The sequence below is a fragment of the Oncorhynchus nerka genome, linkage group LG22 (assembly GCF_034236695.1).
Source record: "Oncorhynchus nerka isolate Pitt River linkage group LG22, Oner_Uvic_2.0, whole genome shotgun sequence".
NCBI classification, from domain to species: Eukaryota; Metazoa; Chordata; class Actinopteri; order Salmoniformes; family Salmonidae; genus Oncorhynchus; species Oncorhynchus nerka.
Window position 1 is genome coordinate 23497058 of NC_088417.1, and position 15946 is coordinate 23513003.

The 15946-nt window shown below is 44.9% G+C and overlaps 1 protein-coding gene across 1 annotated transcript in view; it reads left to right on the forward strand.

Moving 5' to 3' along the window:
• Positions 1-15946, forward strand: part of LOC115105021 (pleckstrin homology-like domain family B member 2) — a 56514-nt gene that overhangs the window by 10696 nt on the left and 29872 nt on the right. The window contains 3 exon segments of the mRNA XM_029626540.2: positions 3356-3412; positions 3683-3803; positions 4628-4810. Of these exon segments, the coding sequence (XP_029482400.2) occupies positions 3356-3412; positions 3683-3803; positions 4628-4810 (361 nt within the window).

A 15946-nucleotide genomic window follows, 5' to 3' on the forward strand; every position in this document is an offset into this window, starting at 1 on the left:
GACACCGGTTAGTACGCACTACCCTCTGTAGTTGCGGTCGGAGGCCGAGCAATTGCCGTACCATGCAGTGATGCAACCAGGATGCTCTCGATGTTGCAGCTGTAGAACCTTTTGAGGATCTCAGGACCCATGCCAAATCTTTTTAGTCTCCTGAGGGGGAATAGTTTTTGTCGTGCCCTCTTCATGACTGTCTTGGTGTGTTTGAACCATTCTAGTTTGTTGTTGATGTGGACACCAAGGAACTTGAAGCTCTCAACCTGCTCCACTACAGCCCCGTCGATGAGAATGGGGGCGTGCTCGGGCCTGCTTTTCATGTAGTCCACAATCATCTCCTTAGTCTTGGTTACGTTGAGGGATAGGTTGTTATTCTGGCACCACCCGGCCAGGTCTCTGACCTCCTCCCTATAGGCTGTCTTGTCGTTGTCGGTGATGAGGCCTACCACTGTTGTGTCGTCTGCAAACTTAATGATGGTGTTGGAGTCATGCCTGGCCATGCAGTCGTGGGGGAACAGGGAGATCAGGAGAGGACTGAGCACGCACCACTGGGGGGCTCCAGTGTTGAGGATCAGTGTGGCAGATGTGTTGCTACCTACCCTCACCACCTGGGGGCGGCCCGTCAGGAAGTCCAGGATCCAGTTGCAGAGGGAGGTGTTTAGTCCCAGGATCCTTAGCTTAGTGATGAGCTTTGAGGGGACTATGGTGTTGAACGCCATATAGCATTCTCACGTAAGTGTTCCTTTTGTCCAGGTGTGAAAGGGCAGTGTGGAGTGCAATAGAGATTGCATCATCTGTGGATCTGTTTGGGCGGTATACAAATTGGAGTGGGTCTAGAGTTTATGGGATAATGGTGTTGATGTGAGCCATTACCAGCCTTTCAAAGCACTTCATGGCTACGGACGTGAGTGCTACGGGTCTGTAGTCATTTAGGCAGGTTGCCTTTGTGTTCTTGGGCACAGGGACTATGGGGGTCTGCTTGAAACATGTTGGTATTACAGACTCAACCAGGGACATGTTGAAAATGTCGGTGAAGACACCTGCCAGTTGGTCAGCACATGCCCAGAGCACACGTCCTGGTAATCCGTCTGGCCCCGCAGCCTTGTGACTGTTGACCTGTTTAAAGGTCTTACTCAAGTCGGCTACGGAGAGCTTGATCACACAGTCGTCCGGAACAGCTGATGCTCTCATGCATGCCTCAGTGTTGCTTGCCTCGAAGCGAGCATAGAAGTGATTTAGCTCGTCTGGTAGGCTCATGTCACTGGACAGCTCACGTCTGTGCTTCCCTTTGTAGTCTGTAATAGTTTGCTAGCCCTGCCACATAAGACGAGCGTCGGAGCCGGTGTAGTATGATTCAATCTTAGCCCTGTATTGACGCCTTGCCTGTTTGATGGTTCCTTGCAGGTCATAGCAGGATTTCTTGTAAGCTTCCAGGTTAGTACCGCACCTTGAAAGCGGCAGCTCTGCCCTTTAGCTCAGTGCGAATGTTGCCTGTAATCCATGGCTTCTGGTTGGGGTATGTACGTACAGTCACTGTGGGGATGACGTCTTCGATGCACTTATTGCAGGGGTGGCAGGGTAGCCTAGTGGATAAAGCGTTGGACTAGTACCAAAAGGTTTCAAGTTCAAATCCCCCAGCTGACAAGGTACAAATCTGTCGATCTACACCTGAACAAGGCAGTTAACCCACTGTTCCTAGGCCATCATTGAAAATAAGAATTTGTTCTTAACTGACTTGCCTAGTTAAATTTAAAAATGTATTGATAAAGCCAGGGACTGATGTTCCAGTCTGTAATAGCAAAACTGTCCTGTAGTTTAGCATCTGACCACTTTTTTATAGACCGAGTCACTGGTGCTTCCTGCTTTAATTTTTGCTTGTAAGTAAGAATCAGGACGATAGAGTTGTGGTCAGATTTACCAAATGGAGGGCGAGGGAGAGCTTTGTGCGCGTCTCTGTGTGTGGAGTACAGGTAGGTGATCTAGAATTTTGTCCCGTCTGGTTGCACATTTAACATGTTGATAGAAATTTGGTCGTGCCAATGGCATGCGTACTGGGAGCGGAGTCAAGTGCAGGAGAGCAGAGAGTTGTGAACAGGTGCACACTTTATTTAGGCAGGAGAAACCAACAGACGAATGCCACTGCATCGAAACCTCCAGCCAATGCAAAAGTGCAAACGAGCAAACAGTCACAGTGTATAAACACAATAACATACCTCGTGAAATAAAACACCAAATAAACGCATACCAGTAAAGCGTGTCAACATAGACACGTAACACAAAACAATCTCACAAAAATACATGAGGGGGAACAGAGGACTAAATACATGTAGTGTGATTGGGGAATGAAAACCAGATGGAGCGGCGATGGCTAGAAAGCCGGTGACTTCGACTGCCGAACTCCGAACGAACAAGGAGAGGGGCTGACTTCGGCGGAAGTCGTGACAGGTCGAACTGATTTAAGTTTCCCTGCATTAAAGTCTCCGGCCACTAGAAGCGCCACCTCTGGGTGAGTGGCTTCCTGTTTGCTTATTTCCTTATACAGCTGACTAAGTGCGGTCTTAGTGCCAGCATCTGTCTGTGGTGGTAAATAAACAGCCATGTCTTAAGGTAATGATGAACTGTCATTTCTCTTTGCTTATTTGAGCTGTTCTTGCCATAATATGGACCAAATAGGGCTATCTTCTGTATACCACCCCTACCTTGTCACAACACAACTGATTGGCTCAAACGCATTAAGAATGAAAGAAATTGCACAAATGAACTTTTAACAAGGCACACCTGTTAATTGAAATGCATTCCAGGTGACTACCTCATGAGGCTGGTTGAGTGAATGCCAAGATTGTGCAAAGCTGTCATCAAGACAAAGGGTGGCTAATTTGAAGATTCTCAAATATGAAATATATTTTGATTTGTTTTATACTTTTTTAGTTACTACATGATTCCATATGTGTTATTTCAGAGTTTTGATGTCTTCACTATGTCGTAAAAAGTCCTTTATAAATTTGTCTGTCCTAGTTAAAAACAAGTTATCATCCAATAGGCTTTGATTACATTTCCAATATCCTCGGCCCACATGGAAATTCTATAAGAGTAATATAATTGCCAATTATTTGATGGTCTGACCTCGTTCTGTCCCCTATCAACACTTTTTTTTGTGCCTGCATGTGTTTACGTTTCTGTGTTTGTTCTAAATATGCAATCAGCCGGCTGTGGGCATCCCCGCTTCTCACACGGGTTCCCGGGTTTTACAGCTGTTGGGGTGTGTGTGTGTGTGTGTGTTTAGCTTTCTGGGCCTCTCTGTGTCTTTACAGTATATGTGTGTTTGACCGAGTCTAACCTCACTCTCCTTTCTCTCCTGTAGGACCCAGAGACACTCTGTCAGCCAGAGTCAGACCAGATGAGTCCAGACGAGCCACAGGTGACAATAGATATCTCACTCAGCTACATCACAATGTACTGGTACTAGAATAGGTGCTAGAGTAATATCTTTATAGTTTGGACCAGCAGCACTATGGAAAGCTGCTTTCAGTTTATTTTCAAAATAAGTTGTTAGAGTTTACATGCTCAATTTTTCCTTACTTTAAAATAAAAATGGGTTGTTCATGAAAAGAAAGAACACAAGCATACTTTTAAGATGTAATATTAATAACTATTTGACTATATGAAATGTGTGGATGTTTCTTCCCAGTCTCCCTTGGACCTGATAGACACAGGGAAATGCCTGAAGGTCCAAACAGCCACACCACATCTGGTCAGCCTGGGTAGTGGGAGACTGAGTGTGGCTATCACCCTACTGCCCCTTAAAGAAGGTAACACACACACACACACATACTTGATTGGGCCATACATGCCATGTCCCTTTTATCTGTTTCCCTAGAACCCCCTGTAACCATGGTGACTGCTACTGGGGAGAGGGAGTGTGAGGGAGAGAGGGGGAGAGAGAGAAAGGGAGAGAGGGGAAGAGAGAGAAAGGGAGAAGGGGAGAGAGATGAGGGAGAGGGAGAGAGAGGGGGGTGATAGAGAGATATGGGCACACAGAGAGATGGGGAGAGGGAAGAGAGAGGGAGAGAGAGAAAGAGAGTTTGGGTGAGAGAGAGGGAGAAATGGGGAGAGAGAGAAAGGGAGATGGGGGGATGTGATACTCTGGGAGGAAATCAGGTCACAATAGAGCCAGGACAGGGAGCCAAGCTGACTTCCTCCCTCAGGGAACACTAAAGACACACACACACGCATGCACGCAAATGCAATCGCACACACACTGTAACAAGTGCACACACATACATGCAAGCACACATGCACACAGTCACGGTATTTTTACTGTATAATGACATAATTACAGTGTATTTATAGCCCTTTCAGCCATTGACACCACAGGTGTCTCTGGTTCATCAGTATTCCAAACAGATATCTTGTTAACAAGCCAACAGGGTGTAGATGGTAGCAGAGATAACAGAGATCTACACACAGAATCAGACTGACTGGTAGGGAGACTTAAACACTCTCTTAAAAAGATGTGCTAAGCTTAGCTGACTATATAACTCTCTAGCCTAACAATGCAACACTCACCCCCCAAAAATCGGATCTAAAGTCAACTCAACTTTCACCCACAACGACATAACATACATTTTTCCAGGAGTGACCCGTATCGGGCGTGAGGACGCAGCGGTACCCCAAGACATCACCATCCAGGGTGTAGGTATCGAGGCGGAACACTGCATCATCATCAACACATCAGGGGTCATCATCCTCGACCCTTGTGGGAACCTCTGCTCCTTGGACGGCGTCCCTGTGACATCACCTGTCCCGCTCACACAAGGTGAGATATACAGAGGAATGCACACACAGGACCGCAAACAAACACACTTTGTCGCCACCTACTGGTAGTACTTGTTTAAGTGCAGTGTTGTTTGCCTTGCCTGTGTGCCTTGACTGCATTGGTTACAAATCAAATCAAATGTTATTCGTCACATGCTTCGTAAACAACAGGTGTGGACTAACAGTAAAATGCTTACTTACAGGCCCTTCTCAACAATGTAGAGAGAAAGAAAGTAGAGAAATGATACATTTACATTTACATTTAAGTCATTTAGCAGACGCTCTTATCCAGAGCGACTTACAAATTGGTGCATTCACCTTATGACATCCAGTGGAACAGCCACTTTACAATAGTGCATCTAAATCTTTTAAGGGGGTGAGAAGGATTACTTTATCCTATCCTAGGTATTCCTTAAAGAGGTGGGGTTTCAGGTGTCTCCGGAAGGTGGTGATTGACTCCGCTGTCCTGGCGTCGTGTGATCAGACAGTGTGGATCAGAAGGCGCAACAGCGCCTCTTCTACCTCAAGAGGCACCTAAAACCCTCAAACTTTCAAACGAACGCACAATTGAGAGCATTATCACCTTCTGGTATGGCAACTGCACAGCCCACAACCACTGGGCTCTCCAGAGGGTGGTGCGGTCTACCCAACGCATCATCGGGGGCAAACTACCTGCCCTCCAGGACACCTAAAGCACACAATGTCACAGGAAGGCCAAAAAGAAAATCAAAGACAACAACCACCCGACCCACTGTCTGTTCACCTGGCAAGGTCAGTATAGGTGCATCAAAGCTGAGACTGAGCGACTGAAAAACAGCTTCTATGTCAAGGCCATCAGACTGTTAAATAGCCATCACTAGGCGGCTTCCAACCAGTTACGTAACCCTGCACCTTAGAGGCTACTTCCCCATATAAACTCAGCGAACAAAAGAAATGTCCTCTCACTGTCAACTGCGTTTATTTTCAGCAAACTTAACATGTGTACAAATTTGTATGAACGTAAGATTCAACAACTGAGACATTCCACAGACATGTGACTAACATAAATTGAATTATGTGTCCCTGAACAAAGGGGGGTTAAAATAAAAAGTAACAGTCAGTATCTGTGTGAGTACTATAGTGCGTCACCTCCTCATGGACTGCACCAGATTTGCCAGTTCTTGCTGTGAGATGTTACCCCACTCTTCCACCAAGGCACCTTCAAGTTCCCAGACATTTCTGGGGTAATGGCCCTAATCCTCACCCTCCGATCCAACAGGTCCCAGACGTGCTCAATGGGATTGAGATCCGGGCTCTTCGCTGGCCATGGCAGAACACTGGCATTCCTGTCTTGCAGGAAATCACGCACAGAACGAGCAGTATGGCTGGTGGCATTGTCATGCTGGAGGGTCATGTCAGGACGAGCCTGCAGGAAGGGTACCACATGAGGGAGAATGTCTTCCCTGTAACGCACAGCATTGAGATTGCCTGCAATGACAGCAAGCTCAGTCCGATGATGCTGTGACACACCACCCCAGACCATGATGGACCCTCCACGTCCAAATCGATCACGCTCCAGAGTACAGGCCTTGGTGTAACGCTCATTCCTTCGACAATAAACACAAATCCGACCATCACCCCTGGTGAGACAAAACCGCGACTCGTCTGTGAAGAGCACTTTTTGCCAGTCCTGCCTGTTCCAGTGACGGTGGGTTTGTGCCCACAGGCAATGTTTTTGCCGGGGATGTCTGGTGAGAACCTGCCTTACAACAGGCCTACAAGCCCTCAATCCAGCCTCTCAGCCTATTGCGGACAGTCTGAGCACTGATGGAGGGATTGTGCGTTCCTGGTGTAACTCGGGCAGTTGTTGTTGCCATCCTGTACCTGTCCCACAGGTGTGATGTTCAGATGTACCGATCCTGTGCAGGTGTTGTTACACGTGGTCTGCCACTGCAAGGACAATCAGTTGTCTGTCCTGTCTCCCTGTATTGCTGTCTTAGGCATCTCACAGTATGGACATTGCAATTTATTGCCCTCACCACATCTGCAGTCCTCATGTCTCCTTGCAGCATGCCTAAGGCACATTCACACAGATGAGTAGGGACCCTGGGCATCTTTCTTTTGGTGTTTTTCCAAAGTTAGTAGAAAGGCCTCTTTAGTGTCCTACATTTTCGTAACTGTAACCTTAATTACCTACCGTCTATAAACTGTTAGTGTCTTAACGACCGTTCCACAGGTGCATGTTCATTAATTGTTTATGGTTCATTGAACAAGCATGGGAAACAGTGTTTAAACCCATTACAATAAGCATGGGAAACAGTGTTTAAACCCATTACAATAAGCATGGGAAATAGTGTTTAAACCCATTACAATGAAGATCTGTGAAGTTATTTGGATGTTTACGTATTATCTTTGAAAGACAGGGTCCTGAAAAAGGGACGTTTCTTTTTTTGCTGAGTTTACATAGACTTAAAATCACTGGCCACGTTCATATTGGAACACTAGTCACTTAATAATGATAACATATTTTTGCTTTACTCATCTCATATGTATATATTGAATTCTACTGTATTTAGTATTTTAATACCACTCCGACATTGGTCGTCTTAATATTTATATATTTCTTAATTACATTATTTTACTTTTAGCTTGTGTGTATTGATGTCAATTATTAGATATTACTGCACTGTTGGAGCTAGAAACACAAGCATTTCGCGACACCCGCAATAACATTTGCTAAATGTGTGTGTTACAACTTAAATTTGATTTGAGATAGGCTTTGCAACAGCTCTACTAAGGGGTTAATGTGTGGCAGTATTATCCCTTGAATTGGGGGTGGCCATTTTTATATACATATACAGTTGAAGTTGGATGTTTACATACACCTTAACCAAATACATTTAAACTCAGTTTTTCACAATTCCTGACATTTAATCCTAATAAAAATTTCCTGTCTTTGGTCAGTTAGGATCACCACTTTATTTTAAGAATGTGAAATGTCAAAATAATAGTATAGAGAACGATTTATTTAGGCTTTTATTTCTTTCATCACATTCCCAGTGGGTCAGAAGTTTACATACACTCAATTAGTATTTGGAAGCATTGCCTTTAAATTGTTTAACTTGGGTCAAACGTTTCAGGTAGCCTTCCACAAGCTTCCCACAATAAATTAGGTGAATTTTGGCCCATTCCTCCTGACAAAGCTGGTGTAACCGAGTCAGGTTTGTAGGCCTCCATGCTCACACACGCTTTCTCAGTTCTGCCCACAAATTTTCTATAGGATTGAGGTCAGGGCTTTATGATGGCCAGTCCAATACCTGTACTTTGTTGTCCTTAAGCCATAACTTTGGAAGTATGCTTGGGGCCATTGTCCCTTTGGAAGACCCATTTGCGACCAAGCTTTAACTTCCTGACTGATGTCTTGAGATGTTGCTTCAATATATCCACATCATTTTCCTGCCTCATGATGTCATCTATTTTGTGAAGTGCACCAGTCCCACCTGCAGCAAAGTACCCTCACAACATGATGCTGCCATCACCCATGCTTCATGGTTGGGATGGGGTTTTTCGGCTTGCAAGCCTCCCCCTTTTACCTCCAAACATAACGATGGTCATTATGGCCAAACAGTTATCAGACCAGAGAACATTTCTCCAAAAAGTACGATCTTTGTCCCCATGTCTAGTCGCAAAACGTTGTCTGGCTTTTTTATGGTGGTTGTGGAGCAGTGGATTCTTCCTTGCTGAGCGGCCTTTCAGGTTACGTCAATATAGGATTAGTTTTACTGTGGATATAGATACTTTTGTACCTGTTTCCTCCAACATCTTCACAAGGTCCTTTGCAGCTGTTCTGGGATTGATTTGCACTTTCGCACCAAAGTACGTTCATCTCTAGGAGACAGAACGCGTCTCCTTCCTGAGCGGTATGCGTACTATTGTTTGTACAGATGAACGTGGTACCATCAGGTCGTTTGGAAATTGCTCCCAAGGATGAACCAGACTAGTGGAGGTCTACACTATATTTTTTCTGAGGTCTTGGCTGATTTCTTTTGATTTTCCCATGATGTCAAGCAAAGTGGCACTCAGTGTGAAGGTAGACCTTGAAATAGATCCACAGGTACAACTCCAATTGACTCAAATTATGTCAATTAGCCTATCAGAAGCTTCTAAAGCCATGACATAATTTTCTGGAATTTTCCAAGCTGTTTAAAGGCACAGTCAACTTAGTGTAAGTAAACTTCTGACCCACTGGAATTGTGATACAGTGAATTATAAGTTAAATATTCTGTCTGTAAACAATTGTTGGAAAAAGAACTTTTGTCATGCACAAAGTAGATGTCCTAACCGACTTGCCAAAACTATATTTTGTTAACAAGAAATATGTGGAGTGGTTGAAAAATGAGTTTTAATGACTCCAACCTAAGTGTATGTAAACTTCCGACTTCAACTGCACACACACACACGATGGGGAAACCCTGTTGTGTGGGATCCACTACACAGTTGTCCTGTGTGGCCCAGTTGGTAGAGCATGGAGCTTGCAACAAACAGGAGTGTGGGTTCGTTCCCACAGTAGACAAGTACAAAAATGCATGCACTCACTACTGTAAGTCGCTCTGGATAAGAGTATCTGCTAAACAACAAACATTTAAATGACTCTCCTAGTGAGGGAAGTCAGCTAGTTATTGCTTTTCCATGGGCTTTGACTTATTCTAATCAAGCCTTTCACTGGAACAGGCCCAGTCCACACCTTTTGCGTGAAGACGACGCCGGAAAAGGGGACGCAGATCGGGGATCCTTCTGGTGCGCAATATTATAATATTAAAGAAGTCTCGAGGTACCTTACGAAAAGCGGAGGTCAAGTACCTTATGAAAGTCTGATCAACAGCTTATCTATATTATTCGTAGCTGTCTATTTACCGCCACAGAATGAAGCTGGCACTAAGACCGCTCTCAACCAACTCTAAGGCCATAAGCAAAGAAGAAAATGCTCACCCAGAAGCGGCGCTCCTAGTGGCCGGGAACTTAAATGCAGGCAAACAAATCAGTTTTACCAAATTTTTACCTGCATGTCACATGTGCAAACAAGGGGGGAAAAAAAATCCTAGACCACCTTTACTCCACACACAGAGATGCATGCAAAGCTGACCACAATTATATCCTCCTGATTCCTGCTTACAACCAAAAACTAAAGCAGGAAGTACCAGTGACGCGCTCAATACAGAAGTGGGTAGATGACGCGGATGCTACACTTTAGGACTGTTTTGCTAGCACAGATTGGAATATGTTCCGGGATTCTTCCAATGGCATTGAGAAATACACCACCTCAGTCATCAGCTTCATCAATAAGTGCATCGAGGACATCGTCCCCACAGTGACTGTACGTACATATCCCAACCAGAAGCCATAGATTACAGGCAACATCCGCATCGAGCTAAGGGCTAGAGCTGCCGCTTTCAAAGAGTGGGAGACTAATCCGGACACATATAAGAAATCCCGCTATGCCCTCAGACGAACCATCAAAAAAGCAAACTTAAACCTGTATTGACGCTTTGAATCGTACTACACCGACTCTGATGCTCGTCGGATGTGGCAGGGATTGAAAAATATTAGGACACCCAGACGCGAGCTGCCCAGTGACGCGAGCCTACCAGACAAGCTAAATGCCTTTTATGCTCGCTTCGAGGCAAGCAACACTGAAGCATGCGCGAGAGCACCAGCTGTTCTGGATGACTGTGTGATAACGCTCTCGGTAGCTCATGTGAACAAAACCTTTAAAACAGGTCAACATTCACAAAGCCGCTGGACCAGACGGATTACCAGGACGTGTACTCAAAGCATGCGCAGACCAACTGGCAAGTGTCTTCACCGACATTTTCAACCTCTGCCTGACTGAGTCTGAAATACCTACATGTTTCAAGCAGCCCACCATAGTCTCTGTGCCCAAGGAAGCGAAGGTAACCTGCCTAAATAATTACAGACCGTGGAACTCATGTCGGTAGCCATGAAGTGCTTTGACCCTAGACCCACTCAAATTCACATACCCACTCAAATTCACATCCTCAAAAAGGTTCTACAGCTACACCATGGAGAGCATCGTGACCGGTTGCATCACCGCCTGGTATGACAACTGCTCGGCATGGCGCTACAGAGGGTAATGCGAATGGCCCTCACTGGGGCCAAGCTTACTGCCATCCAGGACCTATAGAATAGGTGGTGTCAGAGGAAAGCCCATAAAAGAGACTCCAGTCATCCAAGTTATAGACTTTTCTCTGCTACCGCACGGCAAGCGGTACCGGAGCGCCAAGTCTAGGACCAAAAGGCTCCTCAACAGCTTCTACCCCCAAGCCATTAGACTACAGAACAACTCATAAAAATCACCACAGGACAATTTACATTGACACCCCCCCCTCTTGTACACTGCTGCTACTCACTGTTTGTTACCTATGCATAGTCACTTCGCCCCAACCTACATGTACAGATTACCTCAACTAGCCTGTACACCTGCACACTGATATTGCCTCATTATTCGTTTTGCTTATTTTGTTACTTTTTACTTTAGTCTACTTGGTAAATATTTTCTTCTTCTTGAACTGCACTGTTGGTTAAGGGCTTGTAAGTAAGCATTTCACGGTGAAGTCTACACTTGTTGTATTCGGTGCATGTGGCAAATACAGTTTGATTTGACTAGATAACCATTCTGGTAATACTAATGTGTAATCTCTGGTCTAGTGAGGACTTCGTTCCTTTCCAGCTGTTTCAGGGGGGGAAATATTTCAGAGAGGAAGGATTAAAGATATTGGAGAAATAGAATAGGTTAGGCCAAAAGGATCCAAACCAGAGGAGTAACCTAGGCTGTATGTATCTGACCGAGGGTAGAGGGTAGTGCGTACGGCCCAGTACATCACTGGGGCCAAGCTTCCTGCCATCCAGGACCTATATACTAGGCGGTGTCAGAGGAAGTCCAAAACCTGGTCAAAGACTCCAGTCACCCAAGTCATAGACTGTTCTCTCTGCTACCGCACGGCAAGCGGTACCGGAGCGCCAAGTCTAGGTCCAAAAGACTTCTGAACCGCTTCTACCCCCCAAGCAATAAGACTGCTGAACCGCTTCTACCCCCCAAGCAATAAGACTGCTGAACCGCTTCTACCCCCCAAGCAATAAGACTGCTGAACCGCTTCTACCCCCCAAGCAATAAGACTGCTGAACCGCTTCTACCCCCCAAGCAATAAGACTGCTGAACCGCTTCTACCCCCAAGCAATAAGACTGCTGAACCGCTTCTACCCCCAAGCAATAAGACTTCTGAACCGCTTCTACCCCCAAGCAATAAGACTGCTGAACCGCTTCTACCCCCAAGCAATAAGACTGCTGAACCGCTTCTACCCCCAAGCAATAAGACTTCTGATCCGCTTCTACCCCCAAGCAATAAGACTGCTGAACCGCTTCTACCCCCAAGCAATAAGACTGCTGAACCGCTTCTACCCCCAAGCAATAAGACTTCTGAACCGCTTCTACCCCCAAGCAATAAGACTGCTGAACCGCTTCTACCCCCAAGCAATAAGACTGCTGAACCGCTTCTACCCCCAAGCAATAAGACTGCTGAACCGCTTCTACCCCCAAGCAATAAGACTGCTGAACCGCTTCTACCCCCAAGCAATAAGACTTCTGAACCGCTTCTACCCCCAAGCAATAAGACTTCTGAACCGCTTCTACCCCCAAGCAATAAGACTGCTGAACCGCTTCTACCCCCAAGCAATAAGACTGCTGAACCGCTTCTACCCCCAAGCAATAAGACTTCTGAACCGCTTCTACCCCCAAGCAATAAGACTGCTGAACCGCTTCTACCCCCAAGCAATAAGACTGCTGAACCGCTTATACCCCCAAGTAATAAGACTGCTGAACCGCTTCTACCCCCAAGCAATAAGACTTCTGAACCGCTTCTACCCCCAAGCAATAAGACTGCTGAACAACTAATCAAATGGCACAGGGACTATTTACATTGACCCCCCCCTTCGTTTTTACACTGCTGCTACTCGCTGTATATTATCTATGCATAGTCACTTTACAAATTACCCCAACTAACCTGTAGCCCCGCACATTGACTCGGTACTGGTACCCCCTGTATATAATCTCGCTATTGTGTAATTTTCTTCAATTTCTTCAATTTCAATTTTCTTTCAATTTTCTGATAGAAAAGTAAAACACGTAATAATACTGTAGATACACAATGAGTAATGATAACATAGTTATATACAAGGGGTACCAGTACCGAGTCGATGTGCAGGGGTATGAGGTAATTGAGGTAGATATGTACATATAGGAAGGGAAAAAGTTACTAGGCAACAGGATCGATTATAAACAGTAACAGCAGCGTATGTGATGAGTCAAAAACGTTAGTGCCAAAAGGGTCAATGCAAATAGTTAAATAGTTACCTAGCTACCCAGACTAACTATTTAGGAGTCTTGTGGATTGGTGGTAGAAGCTCTTCAGGGTCCTGTTGGTTCCAGACTTGGTGCATCAGTGCCGCTTGGTGTGCGATAGCAGAGAGAACAGTCTATAACTTGGGTGGCTGGAGTCTGCCAATTTTTAGGTCCTTCCTCTGACACCACCTGGTATAGAGGTCATGGATGGCAGGGAGCTCGGCCCCAGTGATGTACTGGGCCATACGCACTACCTCTGTAGCACCTTGCGGTCGGATGCCAAGCAGGTGCCGTACCAGGCAGTGATGCAACCAGTCAGAATGCTCTCAATGGTGCAGCTGTAGAACTTTTTGAGGTTCGGAGAGCCCATGCTAAATATATTCAGCCTATGAGTGTGTGTGTGTGTGTGTGTGCGCGCGCATGTGTGGTTAGCTTTTTCCTTCCTGTATACAATGAGTATACAAACATTAGGAACACCTTCCTAAAATGAGTTACTCCCACTTTTGCCCTCAGAACAGCCTCAATTCGTCGGGGCATGGACTCTACAAGGTGTCGAAAACGTTCCACAGGGATGCTGGCGCATGTTGACTCCAATGCTTCCCATAGTTGTGTCAAGTTGGCTGGATGTCCTTTGTGTGGTGGACCATTCTTGATACACACTGGAAAACCATGAAGGCATGAAAAACAACAGCGTTGCAGTCTTGACACACTCAAACTGGTGCGCCTGGCACTTACTACAATACCATGTTCAAAGGCACTTAAATATTTTGTCTTGTCCATTCACCCTCTGAATGGCACACATACACAATCTATGTCTCAATTGTCTCAAGGCTACACTGATTGAAGTGGATTTAACAACTGACCTCAATAAGGGATCATAGATTTCAATTGGTTAGTATATGTGACGGAAAGAGTAGGTGTTCCTAATGTTTTGTACACTCAGTGTATATGTGTATGAATCATGTGGGTAAAGTTTACGACCTGGGTTCTTCATGGTGTTGTGAAGCTGTGTGTGTGGTGTTTGTGTGTGGTTGAGCCATTAGCCTTTTAGCTTAATTATCCTTGGTTTGGAATGGATAGCTCCTGTTGTTTACAATGCCATGACTCACAACTTCCAACTGCAGAGAACACACTCGTATTTTTCCATTCCTCTCTTTCTCTCTCTCTCTCTCTCTCTCTCTCTCTCTCTTTCTCCTTTTCAGTCTTTCTTTTATCCTATTTCTCATCTTTAAATCCTTGATCCATTCTCCTTTTCATTCGTTTTCTTCCCCTTCATTACCCAACATTCCTTTCTCTTTTTCCTTCTTTGGGTTTTTGGAAGGTGTAAACAAGAACGCAAACACATTCCTCTATTTTCACATTCTCTCACCTTTTTCCCTCCCTCTCTCCCCATTAATCTCCCTCTCTCTTTCCACACCTCTTCCCCAGCTCTCTGTCGTGGTCTGGTCTGACCACTGTCAGTTAAATATTGACTGACCTGTTTGTTTTCTCACTGTGGCTAGCTGACTCAAATATTGACAACATCTTGGTGTGTATACGTACTGGAGACCAATGTGTTGTCTCTATACTGCGCTCACATTAGAATTACGGTATTTTGCCTGTAAAAAAAGAAGTAAATGTTTACATGACCCCCTTTCAAACAGGCCCATTTTTACCACATTCTTGCCTGCATATAAAGGTTCAATAAAAAAGTATGCCTTTTATACCTCCAGTGCCCATGCTGGCATGCCATTGACAAGTGGTAGTAGTGGTGTGCAAATGTGGGTGGGCGTCTATTTGAATAAATCCATTGACTATACAGCATCAAAAAGGAATTCATTGTGAATTTGTTTAGGCAGGTCCAAAACAACAGAATGGCATATTTTGAGTTGAATCATTTTACGTCTAAATGAATGAGATCAATAGTTCATTATTTTGTTCATTAAACAGACAAGCCACACTTACCAAGATCACAGTCAACACACATACATTTTGTAGTAATAATATACTGGAATATAACAGAATAAAATACAAATGGACTCTAGACACAAAATAGGGGGGTTCGGAAGGCAAGAAAATGGCCTTGCCAAAGTCCCCCCCTTCTAATTCCCTTAATTGTGTCACTAGAGTCAAATACTTTCTGTGGCACACATCGGAGTCAAATACTTTCTATAGAACACACTTCACGTCAAGATAGGCAACCAACGTGAATATGTATGGATGTTATATTAAACATAGAGGAGGGAGTAAAATGTAGGCACGCAATAAACATTTCAGAACAACTACTAGTCGAATAAGAAATGGGAGAGATGACAAGTTTTGGCAAAGAGATGTATTTATAGACCAATACACTTGAAACAAATAGCCAAACCGAAAACTGCAGACATTACTAACTTGATCATTGACAGCTGCCTTGAAGGACACAAATAAAAAATGCTGCTACTAAGATCAGTGAAATGTAGGCTAAACTGACATTGGAGTGAAGAAATCTCAACTAGCAAGCAAGTCTTAGCAATGAAGAATTGAGTGTGTGCGCGTTTACGCAAAGGGGCGGGGGGCTCTGGCAGGGGGGAGATTTTTGGCACAACACCTGCAATACCTTTCAGATACAAAGAAAAGGCGGAAAAACGTCTTAGTGTGAAAAGAGAGAGATGATAAGAAGACAAAAAGGCCAGGGCAGAGGGCAAGAGGTCGAGAGAATGGGAGAGTTCATGGTAAGGACAGAGAAGAAGGAACAGAGAGCGAGAGAATGGGAGAGTTCAT